Genomic DNA, 15,583 nt, shown 5'->3' on the forward strand with positions numbered 1-15,583 from the left:
CCAGAGCCGGTGACCAGGTAGCTTCTTCCAGTTGCTTATTTCAAGTATGTTCTGTATCAGTCTGCCACTACAGTAGCTGTGAAATAATATGTTGAAACCAACTGGCAGACGATGAATGTCATAATGGAATTTTAGGAGGATGGGAATTTAAAGGAAACAATTAATTGGCCCATTCAGTTCACCCAAGGATGAAAGAAAGATAAAACATGGATTAGAGAGATTAGCGGGGTGCATGATTTGGGTGTGAGAGGAAAGCTGGGAGCTCAGAGGGTAAGGACACAGGCATAGACTGAGAGCATGCATCAGTCATGGAACAGAATTGGGGCAAATAGATAAGTGTCAAGAAGAGGAGGAAGGTCTTATCTTTGTCACTTGTTTTTCTCTCACGTTTCTGGAAATAAATTAAGGTCTTATGTGCAAAGGTAGGTTGACATAAAAAGGCATTGGAGATGTGTTATAGGATACCTGGAAGTGCAGATATGGGGTCTTACTCAAATGAGGGTGGATCTGAAGAAAAAACTTTGTAGTGGAGGTAATCAGCTTAACACTTTGTCTCTTGATATTTCCATTTTCTATCAGAGCTGATGTGTAGATTGTATGAATGCCCTTGGTGCATACTATTTTTTTAAAAAACACAGTGTACCATGGAAGTGCTTAGAGCATTTTGCTATTTTTTTCTCACTGTTTTTCATCTTTTTTTTTCCTTCATCATTAACCATTTAGTTATGGAATGCTTGATATTACTTGCATCGTTGAATATTTTGGATTTTGCCAGCTTATGTGGACCATATTCTGGACTCTGCTTCTTCTCACTTTTTAACAAATCTTGCTTTTGTCTTGGCCAATTTAGAATATTTGCTCTTGGTTGCTTTCATAAACAGCTTTCATCCTTTTGTGCTTCTTTGGTGTAGACTGCATTCTATGTCTGAATGCATAGGTCTTTCTTATGCTGCTACAGTAGCATGTGACATCTCTGTGTGTTTCATAGGATTGGTGGTGGGTGTACTGCTTTTGGAAGTGGGACTCCTGAATGTTATGGAGCAAAATATGGGAGAAGTCGTGACACTAGGAAATTTAGAGCCAATTTTTTAAAAAATTGATGGTTGAAAGTGAAAAATGAAGAAAATCAGAGTGGTTAATTAGGTAGCAACACCAAATAAAAGCAAAAATAAGAAGCTTTCCTAACAGCTGATGGTTATTTCACAGAAAAAAATTATATAGTATTAACTGATGCTGATTTAGTCTGAAGAGAGATAAAGGACTGAGAGAATTCTGAGTGATTCTTTCTCGTGATGAGAAGACATTTCTGTTATATTCATTTTGGAAAGTATTGTCTAAGCAATAGAGAAGGTAAATCTGGCACTGTGGCTGTAACATTTTTACATGTTCTGTGGATAAATAGATATGACACAATATTCTGTGGATGTCGGTCTTGAAGCTTCAGAAACATTAAAAAAAATACTGCTCTTCACAAAGGAGGGGTTTGGGTTGGTTTTGTTTTGGTGTTTTTTCTTTTAACCTTACCAAGTTATATACATATTTGAGGCGCATTTCATGTTCTCTTTTACCAGCTTTTTGTCTTGCAAGCAGCAATGTTTTGGTGGGTTTTTAATGTAACTTTACGGGAAAAAGAGCTTTTCAATTATTCGCATTTCTGGTGCTCAATTCAAGCATTGGTTACTGTGGTTTGTTTTTCTTGGCTTCTTCCTCTGGCCTGTGCTTTCCTTAAGAACACATGTCTTGATGAGGGGCAGCTTAGTTTTCCTTCCACTGAAAGAAGTTGGGGAACATATAGAAGCAGACAGGATGTCAAACACAAATATGCAAAAGCCAGTTCAGTCCATTTAGAAAGGAAAGGATAGAGAGGGAAGACGCTGAAGTGCCTTACAGCATCTTGGATTCACATCAGTAATGTGACTGAGTAATGGTATCATATTCTGTTCGGTGCTGCATAAAGCAAGTGTTCCTCCTCTTCTCAGGAAAGGAGGCTACACTGTGGAAATGGTGGATGTAACTCTCTCCGTTCAGAAGGCAAAAAGGCTCATCTGTAGTTGGCTCCATATTCCACAGACGTATTTTGTAGTGGGCACATTTATAAAATTTACATCTGTGTTCTCAACAGCTGAAAAATTACTTATAACTATCAAATTTCCTTTCAAACTGTCATCTTCTGCTTTCATCTTGGCTTTGAAACTGGATTCCAGGACAGCTACTGTTTAGCCAAAAAGCAGCTGTTTTGAGACTGAATGGATCTTATTATTCTGTGGGATACTTAGAAATAGTGTTTCTTTACATCATATGGTAAGCAGGCAAAGGAGTTTCAATCCATTTAGTTAACAGCATGTCTGGTATACTTTGCATTTTCTATGGAGCAACATTAATAGATAGGCTACATTAGGAGCTATCTCAGTGAAGCTCAGCTCTGATTTAAGAGTAACAGTGTAACAATACTTGATCAGTGTAACAATAGTACACATTGTAAGGATTTCACTGAGTTTGAGGCATAATGAAATCAAAGGCTTAAAATACTGCGCATTACGTGTCTTAGAATGCAATGGCTGATTCAGAAAAGGGCTTTTCTACAAAGTTCAGAGGCCTGTTGAAAAACACCTCGCCCTTTCCAGAGGTAGTGCTACGGTTGACTAAAATGTCGGGTGATATTAGTCTTACTGATCAAGAGTGAGAGACATAGAGCTGAGGTATCTTGGTAGTGAGTTTGTACTTAAAAATACTGTAGTTTTGGGTTTGATTTGTATTTTTTAAGCTCTGTGCACCGGTTGATTAATTTAGTGACAGGCATTTCAAGCTGAATCTTGATTCCTAACTATCAATTTTCAGTCTCTCAGCTTACAAACATCAGATCTTCTCAGGTTTTTATATTTCATTTTCGGTTTATGACTTAATACTGGAAGAGAAAAAAAACCCTTGTTTTACATCTAATTGAATTCAATTCTTTTAGATAAATCTCTTAGCAGTATCATACGTTATTAACTTTGTACATGGCTGGAAAGTAATTTGGAAAAATGTTCATTGATCCAGAAGTAGACAACTAGTGTCCATTTAAAAAATGTTTTTAAATGCTGTTTTTAAAAGTGTTTAAATGTTGTTTTTAAAACCTCTTTTAAAAACAAGTTGGATCAACTGTGTTATCCAGTTTGGTTTCTTCTAAATTGATCTGTGTCAAAGTGCATTATTCATAAGAAAACTAGTTTACTTGTGTTCGTAAACAATAGACATTTGATGAAATAATATACCTCTGGGACCAACAAAGGGAAGAAGCACATACACTTCCACATCATCCTTACACACTCACTTTTGAGCACTATTGCAGCTGTTTAACAAGAGAGAATATAGGATTTTTACTTGGGAAATGCTGACAGGGGCTTCAGTTATTGTGGTAGCAATGGTGCCATTATGACCTGTTCTCATTAACACTTGCATGAAGATAAAAGTTGATGCCAGGAGTGATGCATACCAGCCGGTAAATTCTAAAGTAATACCTTTTTTAACCCTCCCCTCCAAAGGTTTTATACTAGACGATAGGAGATGTGGGCCACAGGGTAGATTTTTTTTGTTCAGTTAATGTTGCGAAATGGACAAAAATATGATTGCAGTGTAAGGTGTTCAAATCATAGTGTTTAAAGTTATTGGCTAGATTTCAAGTTCACCTTTACATAAGGGCATGTGGTTCTTGTCATACTGCAAGTTCTATGGAAGCTGAGACTTTGTCTCACTGGTGTGCCTGCATGTTTTCTGAAGAAACAGAAACTTCGTGGCTCTTGTAGGCTTATTGAAAAATGCGAAAAGTTTAACTGAAACGAACTGAAAATATAACTGAGGATCATATGAACATGCTTTGTGACCATTTGAATTGCTGTAGCATTACACTTGGTTAGATTAGGAGGTGTGGCTATGAAGAAAGGACATGATGTGCTCAGAAATAATTATTGAATGCTTTCTTAGCCTCAGCAATGCTCCCTTGACTATTGAATTGGAGTCATGCTTGCGGAAGAAGGAAGAGCCCTAAAAAAGTCTGTACACGCTTTGATGCATACATGAAAAACAAATACTCTGGCATTTGAGGATAGAAAAGGAGGAATTCATTCTTTGATGGCCTTGGTAACATTGTGAGGTCGTAGTAAATGATGCTGAACTTTAGTGCTGGCATGCTGGGAAAGCAAATGCTCAGCTCAAGAGCTAAAGGGCCGAGTACTTGCAGTAAAGGTGGAAAGAACGAAAATACTGTCTTCAAAAGAAATTTTAGGTTAGAAATTATTTAGACATATATAGTCAAAATTATTATAATGAGCAAGTATCATAGACTTGCTAGGATAGCTAGAGGGCACTGGTAAAGTCCCCACTGCCTAGGCCTACCGTAGATGTTATCTTTACTCACTACAATTTTGCTTCAAGTTGCCAAGAGATTTTGTGCTGGCTTTGCCTGGAATAGAGTTAATTCTTGTCAGATTAGCTACTATGGGGCTATGTTTTGGATTTGTGCTGAAAACAATGTTGATAACACAGGGATGTTTTCGTTACTGCTGAGCAGTGCTTACACAGAGTCCAAGCTTTTTCTGCGTCTCCCCCCACCCCACCAGTGAGTAGGCTGGGGGTGCACAAGAAGCTGGGAGGCGACACTGCCAGGACAGCTGACCCAAACTGACATTCCATACCATATGGTGTAATGCTCAGCATGTAAAACTTGGGGAAAAGCGAGGAGGAGGTGGGCTTTGGAGTGATGGCGTTTGTCTTCCCAAGTAACCATTATGAGTGATGGAGCCCTGCTTTCCTGGAGATGGCTGAGCTCCTGCCTGCCCATGGGAAGCGGTGAATGAATTTTTTTGCTTTGCTTGTGCATGTGGCTTTTGTTCTACCTATGAAACTGTCTTTATCTCAACCCACGAGTTTTCTCACTTTTAGCCTTCCAGTTCTCTCCCCAGTTGCACTTGGGGCGGGGGGCGGTAAGCAAGCAGGTGTGTGGTGCTGAGTTGTCAGCTGGAGTTAAACCATGACAGATTTATACTGTAGCCTCTCTTAAATAGCAAGATAATTTTCATTTTACTGTTAGCAAGAGATTTTGGAGTTTTGTATCTTGCTGGAACACTGGTCTTTCTGTGCATGTGTGTTCAGCTTTCTGATTACATGTTTAGAAACTAAAAGGCTAGAGGGTATTAAAAGTGTATATTTTGGAGAAAGGAAGTGGCTCTGTTTTGGATTTCTTGCTTCGGCTTTTTTTGTTTTTTAATCCAAGATATTTTTTCATCTGGATTTGAAGCTGGGAGTGACTTCTTTCTGGGTATTGTGTATAACTGTCTTCTGCATTTTAAGATGGTCGAGGATAATGCTGCCTTTATAGTTAAGGTATAAGGTATTTTTTGTACCTTGCAGTTACTGTACTGTTAGTTAACACAGGTGTTATCTGATGATAGTTTCTTATTTAGAAAACAGGCTTTAAATCTACTAAGTGTTCATAGCACATACAAATAATCTCTGCCTACTGATAAAATCCTCCAGAATTTGTAGCCTCAGAGGAGTCATTATTAAGAGTGTTGCTACTATTTTCTCTCTTTCTTTTGAGTTGGCAGCAAAGGATAATGCTCTACTCGTTTCAGTCTGGTGGCTTTTCTTGCGATGTGTTTTCTGGAAAGCTCCCATTTTGGACAGAGAGTAGCCTTCTTGGAAATGCTATTAGACTTGTTAAGTCAGTGCCACACTGGATATATTTATCATCAGACTTCTAGAGGTCTTTTTAGTTCTGTAGACATCAGTAATTTTACCCAGAAGCAGCTTTGAATCATAATGAAACTTGCACAACCATATCTGAAAGTCACATCAAGTAAGTCAGTTTCCAGGCAATTTCATACTGTCTTATTTAAAATGATGCACTATTAAATTTCAGATAAATCTGAATACATACATAGGTTTCAAGGCACACCTAAGGTAAGTAACTCCCATCAAATAAATCGGTAATTATGAAAACAATTACAATGCCATAATTCCTGATTATTTTCTTTCTTGAGTGAAATTTAAGTGTATGATTAGTTTAAAAACTTGTATTTGTTTTATTACTTTATGAATATTTTAGGCAAGAGGAGAGGGACAGCAGGGTGGTGGGAGAGGTATGTTAGCCTGGACCTTTGAAAGTATGGGGAAGAGCAATTTTATGTTGACAGAAGTTCTCAAACACTAGGGAAACTCATTGTTATGGCATCCAGTAATCAGAACCTTAGATGTGCAACTTGGCTTTTAATGCAATTGACTTGTGAAGTGCCACTCCTCCAGAAGACCAGCAATAGAATATGTATGGCTAATTCTGCTGGTGCAGACAAGTCTTATATTGTACTCAGAAACTAAAGAGTGCATCTAAAACAAGCCCTTTGCATCTTAATTCAGTGCTTAACCCAATGTGTCCCATTTCCCTTTCTCTGGCTATTATTGAAGTGACAAAAATGTTCAGTCAGTATTGGCTATTACTTAAAAACAATCACCAGTTTAACTCTGAATGGAATAAAAAAAGAAAGTGTAGCTTATGTAATGAGGTCTTTGAGGAAACATTGCATACTTTAAGAAAAAACATTGTTTGTACTGTTGGATTTGTCCGTGTTCCTAATGAAGGGCATTCAAGGAAGGGACTGCCAGCAAGCAAAAGTACCTTCACTGACAGCCTTATCAGATTTTTGCTGTGCAGATAGGATGGAGGTTTTACACTTCAACTCTTAAATGTATGGTGATTTGTTTTTAGACCGGAATTATCAAACTTAAATTGTGATGGTCCTTCAGCCCTCCTTACAGGGATAAGCAAAACCTTCCACAAGGTCAGCCCACTCAAACCTAATATATGACAGATTTTGAGAGAGTTGACGCAGAGTTTTAACTTTGTAAGGATAGTTTAATTCCTGTGTTTCAGCTTTGTCATGATAGAGAAACTGAGTCAGCAAATGCTGTATAACCTTAAATGTCAGTGAAGAAGAGTTTGCATTATACCAGCTCCTTTTTCTGCTCTGAAATCCTTTAGATTTACAATTAGATGCTTTTTTTTTTTGTGTAAAGAGCACAGATATTTCAAAGAAAAAAACTAACCCAAAATAAGCTTTATTGCAAGAAAAGTGTCGTCTTATTGATACAGATCTTAAAACTTTTTTTTCTTACAAACATTTGGTTAAAAATGTACAAAGTTTCTTTTTCTTTTCAAAATCCCCAAACTCAATAAAAGAAAAGAAAAGAAAAATCACTGAGTATAACTTGATATAATCTTTGGTCAGCACTGATACGCGACTGAAACAGTCCTGGAGTCAGCATGTGCTTTGGCTATTTTCACATATGAGATTCTGTTACATGACTAGTTACAGGCACCAGCTGTCAAAATAAGCACCATTGAGACATACACTTAACACATAACGGTACAACATTTTAAAAAAAATTACTAAAGCAAACTAAATGTCAACTCATTTTACAAACATCTTTCTTACAAAATAAGCTATGATAAAATGAGGCGTACGGTGTATAACTACAGTATTAATGAAACTTCTAACAAATGGACTTCAAATACACATTTTCCTTGTCTGCGCTGCATAATTAGTTTGCACATATGGCAGTCCTGATACAGCTCTCAGTTTTTAGTAAATGCACCATTAATTCAAGCCAGCACCAAACAGTATGAAACATCACGCATTTCCTTCAGAGAGACATTTTCTTCAGCTGCCTACAGTAATGCAAGTTTGTAGAGCACCCTTTCTGAGAATGAGGTGTGGTTGCATGTGTGGTTCCTTGAGGTTATTGGAAGGAAGTACAGTACGGTTTGGTTCTGCAATTCTAATGGTATTAAAAGCAGTCAAGGTATTTTGCTACAGTGGTTGTGCCTCTTCTTCCATTATTTGACGCGGCTGATTCAGACTACACTCCTATTGAGCTGCTGTGAAATATGATCTCTGCAGAGACTGATACTGAAATTCTTGTCCTTTAAGCCTCCGTTTTTTTTTTTTTGAATGATCAAAAGTTTTGCAAGAGCACTTTAGAATATCCAGAAGGTGTACTACAGCGCTCTTTCAGCTCTGATAGATTTTAAAATTATTTATATACTATTTGGATGACTGGCCCAAATACAAAAGGAAACATCTTTCAAATCTATTTTTTCTTTTTAAGAAAGTACCTCTAAAATGTTATAGCTCAAATTTATAAATCTAAAGAAAAAAAGCAAGTTTCCCTTTTTGTTTACATAATTTGTCATTTTCTCCATATATTACTGCATTAAAAATAAATAAACTTCTATATTTTTTTTTTTAATTAGGAACTATAGCAAAATACCCAAAGTGTTACAGACTGCTAACAGGAAAAAAATAGCTCACATTTTTGTGCCATTTAGTGCCATATGATGACTTCTTGAACTTTAGCTTTTTAATATACTTTAAATCGAGGTTATATAAAAGATACAGTAACCATGATCGCCATTGTAATCAAAGTTTTGGTGGTGGCAGAGTTTAAGTTACCCTCCTGCAAGGGTGGTTCTGCAGTCTCGGCAGGATGGAAAGAAAGAGGTCTTCCCCTCTCCTTTCCTCCCCCAGATGTCAATGACTGTTCCAAAGCCTTTGAAAAGCAGATATGCTCAGGTGGGTAGATAGGTGAACAGAAGTGACTGAAGAACTGGACTCAGCCTGGAAGACGGCTAGTAGAGGTCTAGCCACAGCCTCATTCTGAGAGCTTCCCCGAGCTCTCCCAGGAGGTAGTTGTCCTCATTGCTGTCTTCCAGTTTCTTTAGCTCCTTTTTCTTATATAGAGGAATGCTAGTGATTTCCAGTGTGTGAGTTCCAGGCACTGACTTTTTCTTAACTGTGTGCAAATAACTCAGTCCATCCTTCTGATGGATTCGAAAGATGCCATCATCATTGCCACGTGAGATGATGTAGCGCACGTGGTTGGTAAGGGGCTCAATGGCTGGCATGAGTTCTAGGATGTGGTCCTTGTTGTCAAGCCTGGAAATGTTGACTCTCATCTTCAAAGGACTACCCATGTCTAGACTTTCCAAGCTAATCTGCTCAATCTGAAGTAAAGGAGGAGAGGTTGTTTAGAGCAGGAGAGAAACAAGATATTCACTTGCACTGAGAGAAGAATAATATGTGATTATTAATGGTTTCTGCAGTTGTCAAAATGTAGCTGTGAAAGAAGCTACTGTAAATCCTTTCTACCTGGGAGAACTGCTTGGTTCCATGTAACACACACTGTAAATCTTAAAGGCTTCTCACACCTAAGCCTGTGTGTGAGATAATTAGAGTTACAGCATCAGGTCTACAGAGGGGGCTCAAATTCCAGATTCTTTTCAGAATCTGTTTAACTTCATGCTTGAAAAATGTCCATGTTAAGAAGAGACCTACGTTTACTGCTGCAGTAAAGACTGTACGTGAGGCACACTCTTGCTCTTATGATCAAAGTGGGGAATATTACAGAAAAACATACCACAACACAGTATGGGAATTGCCTGAAACTTCTGGTAAAACTGTTTTAATGAATCCTGGCTTCTAAAAACAAGCAAGATCAGCATTTGGTGATGAGGAAGTACAGTGATTATACAGAAAACTGAAGTAAGGATAGAACTGCTGCATTGTTAGTTAGCCTTCTACAGAAAGGGCTAGTATGTCACGTTGTCCAATTACATCCTACTTGGACCCCTGAAAGGAGCATGGAAAAAAGGCCCCAGCATTGCTTTTCTGACAAATCAATCATGTTCTTTTTTAATTTGAGCTTCAGTATAGTTATGCTGCAGGTGTGAATCTGTCTGGAGGTGTTAGCTGTGAACGCACTTGACGGCAGGGGGTGAGAATGAGTGCATTCCTAGGAAAATCATCTAATAAGCAGCAGCTTTTGAAAGTGCTTCTAAAAATATATATATAGGCTGTAGTCTTCTTTAGGAGACCTGTTGCTAATTGAGGTACCTAGACTACCTCCTTTCATGCTTGTAAAGGATAGCAAAGGATTTCTTCCTCTGAGGGAATTCTAGTCACGTGAGTACATATGTGTACTAATATGTAATGTAATTAAAAACACAAGGTGAAAACAAGGAAATTTGTGGCTGGGAGCAAGTACTGTAGGGTTTTAAATACCCCACCCCATACTTGTCATAAGCGATAAGATTATTTCTTTTTACACATAGCTTTATGGATGTGAAACCTTTCACTTTTACTGCTCAGGTAGTTCTAGTACTAGAAACTGAAAAGGTTAATGCTATAAAAAACTCATAATAATGAGATATAACAATTAGGAACTAGATATTAAATAAACTGTGCAATAGAAAAAGTGCTTTTCAAAATATCCATGTATTTCTGTGGTGGCTGACCACAAAATTCAGACTGGAACAAGTCCAATGGGAGTGGCGGTGGGGAGGGAAGAGGGATGTTTGTGGGAAGTGTGGGTGGGTGTAGGGAAATCAAACATTATAAGTGCCAACAGTATATCCTTTATAGCAAAATTATAGGACTACTGTCTTCTATAGAAAGTTTGCTGATATAAAAACTAGCTTTGAAGGTATCAGGTATACTAAGGCTGGAGCTTCTGGATTGTTTTGTGTCCTTTCCCTTTTAGAAAGGAGACTTGTCTCCCTATTCTTTCAATGTAACTTGTGTGGCTAGCACACCTAACCATTTTAGTTGAGGGTTTGCATTTTGCCTGTTTGCATTACACAGCTCTTGTACTACTGAAGGAAAATCTGTGTGTGTCCCCATCTCTAATTTGAGTCAGTTTCCCATTACTACAGATTTCAAGAACAGAGCTAATGCTACAAGACGTCATCTTGTCATACACATAATGCAGATTACAGATACACAGGTATACTCTTCTAACTTTTGAAAAACAGCATCTAAAAGGTGTAAATAGTAAGGCTGTCCTTTTGTGAGTATCCCATAGCTTATTTTTATAAGGCCACAAGATGCAGTAAGAAAAAAATTAAGTTTTAAGTGGAATTCTCTAATACCCTCAGCAATTCTACAAATACTGGGCTTAAGCATATCAGCTAGGCCACAGACTCTAGGCCCTGACAGTAGTGAACAACCATGGAACAGACGCTTAGACTAAAATGATCTGCAAGAACATCTATTTAGCTATCCCAGACCATAAAATGCTGTCCAATCTCCTCCTGACAGCAGAAGAGACTGCAGACATGACCAGCTTCCTAACACTCTGTAATTATAGGAAAATTATTTTCCTGAATGTATTTTGAGGAACTAGACCACATCTTGCACTACAAAGGATTCTTTACAAGCTTTAAAAACTTAATCCGTTCATACTTGTTGATGTCTTTCTGATAGTCACATTGTTCCTGCCAAAAGAACTCAAGTGTGAAAACCACTGAGGCAGGGAAATAAGATTTTTGCCACTGAATGTGGCCTGTTAAAAAAATCCCTCCATTTAATGATAGTGGTCAGTATGATATCTCTGAAAATATCTCGAAGTACATTACAGTGCTTATTTATCCTGGTACGTACAGTGTCATTAGCACTTCTCTTCTTCCTGTTGTCTTTTTTGGAGTAGCCATTGATTTTGCACTCATAACACGCTTCAGGGGACAAAGCATTCTCTTCATCAGCATCTCTATCCAGTGGCAGATACTGGCCTTTGTTAAATCCCATCCCTGAGACACAGTGGCTGTTGAATAAAAACATCTGTTTTAGTTACCTCTTGTAGTTTTATGAACTGTCCTCTTAAATGGAAAGTGAGTGTATGTAATGTGTACCACAGCGTCTGTATCCCCTTCCTTTCCCTTCCCTCAGCAGGAGGTCTGTGCATTAATGTTCTTCGCACTAGTGTGGCATACTGAATGAAATACGTCCATTGGCTGAGGCCTGTAGGCTTTTCTAATTTTCATTTACAGGTTTTACAAAGAAACAGAACAAACCCAAGCTGTCCTGAACTTTGAGACTGAAGAATTTAGCTGTTGTCATGTACCAGAACAACGTCAATTTGTTTTTAATGTTCTGAGTTGATCAGTGTGGCTTAAAACCCGTAAATATCTCAGTACAGATGGTACCTATCCATATGCAGTAACAATTCTCATTGAGAAGGTTTGTGAAGGACTTCTTGTGCTGCTACTGGGGGAGGCAGCAGAACTCATTGTTTAATGTTCCTTACATACTGGATTTAACCTAAGTGTTATGCTGCATGTACAGATATGTCCTTTTTTCTAGCTGATGGATATTGTGTGCAAAGGGAGTAGAAAGGATGACTTAGTAGCCTGTCCTTCATTTGCACCTCAGTCTTCAGTCTGATTACGGTCCAGCCTTTTTATAGGCTTCTGAATGTGTCTTTGATGAATGACCGTGTGGAGATACTCACCCTTGTCCAACTCTGTAATACCCAGGTGGACAGCCACAAAGATATCCACCTTCAGTGTTGGAACAACCGTAATTACAGGGGTTCTTGGTAGAAGAACACTCATTCACATCATGGCATGCATTGGAGAATTGGTCATAAGAAAATCCAGATGGGCAGGCACACTTGTAACTTCCAAGTGTATTGTAGCAAGAAGCAGAGCCACATGTGTTAGGATTGGAGCATTCATTTTCATCTAGTAAGCAAACAAAAGTATATTGGTATCTTCTAATCTGATGATGTCAGGCAAGCATGGTATAGCTAACAGGTCAGAATTTCTGCAAGTCCTAGGGATCTGCTACATCCTTGACCTCATTACCCTATTGAGACTTGGTTTCTGAAGAAAAAGTACATTGGCAAAGGTCCCAAACACCTACAGGTCAGCTGTAAAGGTATTTTAGGAAACTGTTAACCTTATATTGATTCAATGCTCCCCCTTCCTTCAAGGAATGTCTCCTGTTTTGCCCAAGGGTCCTCCTTCCCCTGGCAGGGTGCACTCCTACCAAATATGGTCCACATAGGAGAAATGGGCTGGAACTCTAGTCATACTCCACCCATGATAATGTTCCTGGGCACCTAGTAATGGGGTGAGGTTAGCACATACTTATACTGGAAACCTGCAGGCTGTGAGGGGAGAGACAATCTAAATAGGCAACCAAAATGAAAGAGAAAAGGAAGTCTTGTCTTTATTGTCTTTACGTTGTGGGTGTTGAATTAAGATACAGAGAAAATTACTCCTCCAGTCAGTGTGACTGATTTGGTTCCAGGCTATTTTGTGAAAAATGAGTGAGAAAAATAGCTTGCAGTATGGAAGATCATGCTTTTGGAGGTTGGCACACGTTGCTTATTTTGTTTATCTTACCAAGATACTGTTTCCCTGTAGGTGTTTTCCTCTCCAATACCATTAGCTCATGCTTTACCATTTTTGCCTGCAGTTACTAGGAGATGCCTTCTTTTCAGGACTATTTATAATATTCAGAGACTGTAGCTGGTTTGGAGTTTTGTGGGAGTTGTTCCTTGTGTGTTCCTGTCACTCCGACCCCAGTCCTTTGCTTTCTTTGCTCTAGAGCAGTATTAAATAAGGAGTGATGATGGCAGTCAGGGCTTCAGAAAAACTGCCTGGTGTGCTACTTAATGTAAAATGTGTATAATAAACTAATATGTATGTCTAGGATCCGGACAGTAAGAGCAGCCTATAAGAAACGTATGGCAGTGCTCACAGCCATCCTCTGATTATGACACCATTGACAGAGAACCATGAAAGCAAACCTGAAACGTAAGTATGTTGTTATGGTGCCTTGTGAACAGTACAGGATGGGGTTGTGTATGGTGGGTGTTGGGTTTTATTAAAAAAAAAAATTCCCACATTTCATTTGGTATGGGAGGTGGCTTAGTTCTTGAAACCCAGAAAAGAAATGATGGGTTGAATGAGCTAAATCTACAATAAAACTGCTGAGCTGATTAATTTGTCCCAGTTCCCTGCCCAAAGAACTGTTACCCTTAAGACTGATTTTCGGAGTAGGAAACCCTTAATGGTTATGTGGATATTTTTCTCCCCATCCACTATAGATGGTATTCTGTAGTATTCTCAAATTGCTAATGATAGTGATTCTTACTGATAAAAGGTGGGAATTTTTTTTCTTTTTTTCCCCCCAATTTCACCTGCAGAGGTGTTTACATTGATGATTTCAGGAATTCAGTGAACATCTTTCCACCTTTCTCACACAGTGATTTTTCCCAGGAGAAGGGAGTCAGAATTTAGGCCTTACTAGGAAAACTCTTCGTCAAATAGAGTTTCAACAAGATGAGTGTGGTTTTTTGTTACCTTATTTCATTGATTTATGTTGAGAGTAGTAAGTGCATGGAAGGAGGGAGAGAGTGGAAAAAAATATTTCAGTCTGCATATCCTTTGTCCTGCCCATTCTTATCCTTACCTGGCAGTTGTCACTATAAACACTATGACACCTTTGCTGTTTAAACGTATTCTGTGCTGTTTGTTTCCTTACCAACACATTGATTCCACTGGTAATGCTGAATATATCCTTGTGGGCACCCACATCTGTATCCACCCAGGATATTTTGACAGCCATGCTGGCATCTATGGTTTCCATCACATTCATCCACATCTTTGCAATCGGGAGAGAAGTAGAACATGAAAGAACACAAAATTATACATGTTGCCAAATACATTACTCACTTTGATCATAATCATTGAAACACCAGTATTTATGACAAAATACTGCTCTAAGATGGATTCAGGTTGGTCTTTTGGAATGCCTGAAAGTCAATTAATGTAGTGTTCTATCTATCAATAATCTGCTTGGAGCTTTTGAGACTTTATGTTACTTAGATGTAAGGAAGAAACACTATACCTGGTAATCCCACACGATGTTGCTTGATGTAATGTTTAGAATCTGAATGGGGTTTTTATTTCAGTTTTCATACCACATATGGAGGACTAAACTTTCAGTTTCCTGGAACATACTGAATATTTGAATATGAGGAATGCATACTAAATTTGGATGTAAGTAAGTGATTACCTTTGCAATTAAAAAGAAAAAGCCATCTAAAAAGTCTCTGCGGTATGTGTAAATAAAGGAGAAAGCCACAAAGAAAACACAAAATGTAAAACCTCAGTAATCTGAAAAAGTGTCTGCTGTAAGAAATCAGTAGATTTTAAGCAGCCTCGTGTATCAGGTACCGTATGCGGTTCTAGCAGGGAATAAAAAATCATGCATGATATCACAGATTCTAAGTTATACACTAGTTGTTCATAGTTTGAAACAAATTTAAGCGAATTGTAACGTCCCACAGCCAGAGGTGCAGTAAACCATTGTACCAGGAACTGAAAGCTGTCATTTTATCAGTAATAACATACAGAGCAGTTCTGATGTGCTGGTTTTGTACGTATCTTGTGAATGCTTTGATATGTACAACTTAGTGTTTTGTTTTGTACGTACATGCTGGGTAAAGTACATGATAAAGAGGTATCTACGAGAACAAAGTAATCTGACAGAAGGTAATGCTTTCTAAAACTTCCAGCTGCATATATTCTGCATTGTTAGTCTAGAATAAGCTCTAAATATCAATTCATGTTTTAAATGCTGTATCAAGGAAGCTGACATTTTGAGTTGTCATAAATTTGTGCATGCATACCACTGCATTTCTAATTCTTAGCAGCCAGATGACCTAGTACTGCCTTTTAAACTCTTCTTTCCTCAATATTTGA

General features: G+C 38.2%; 1 protein-coding gene across 1 annotated transcript in view; it reads right to left on the reverse strand.

Annotated features, from left to right (window-relative positions):
* Window positions 1-7,076: 7,076 nt before the first annotated feature.
* FBN2 (fibrillin 2) overlaps window positions 7,077-15,583 on the reverse strand; it is a 185,643-nt gene continuing 177,136 nt past the window's right edge. Inside the window, exons 62-65 of the mRNA XM_075078460.1 lie at window positions 14,361-14,480; window positions 12,319-12,550; window positions 11,472-11,631; window positions 7,077-9,037 (exon numbers count right to left, since the gene is read on the reverse strand). Coding sequence (XP_074934561.1) covers window positions 8,663-9,037; window positions 11,472-11,631; window positions 12,319-12,550; window positions 14,361-14,480 — 887 coding nt within the window. The 3' untranslated portion in view covers window positions 7,077-8,662. The remainder of the gene's footprint in view (window positions 9,038-11,471; window positions 11,632-12,318; window positions 12,551-14,360; window positions 14,481-15,583) is intronic.

Source organism: Phalacrocorax aristotelis, chromosome Z, assembly GCF_949628215.1.
Source record: "Phalacrocorax aristotelis chromosome Z, bGulAri2.1, whole genome shotgun sequence".
NCBI classification, from domain to species: Eukaryota; Metazoa; Chordata; class Aves; order Suliformes; family Phalacrocoracidae; genus Phalacrocorax; species Phalacrocorax aristotelis.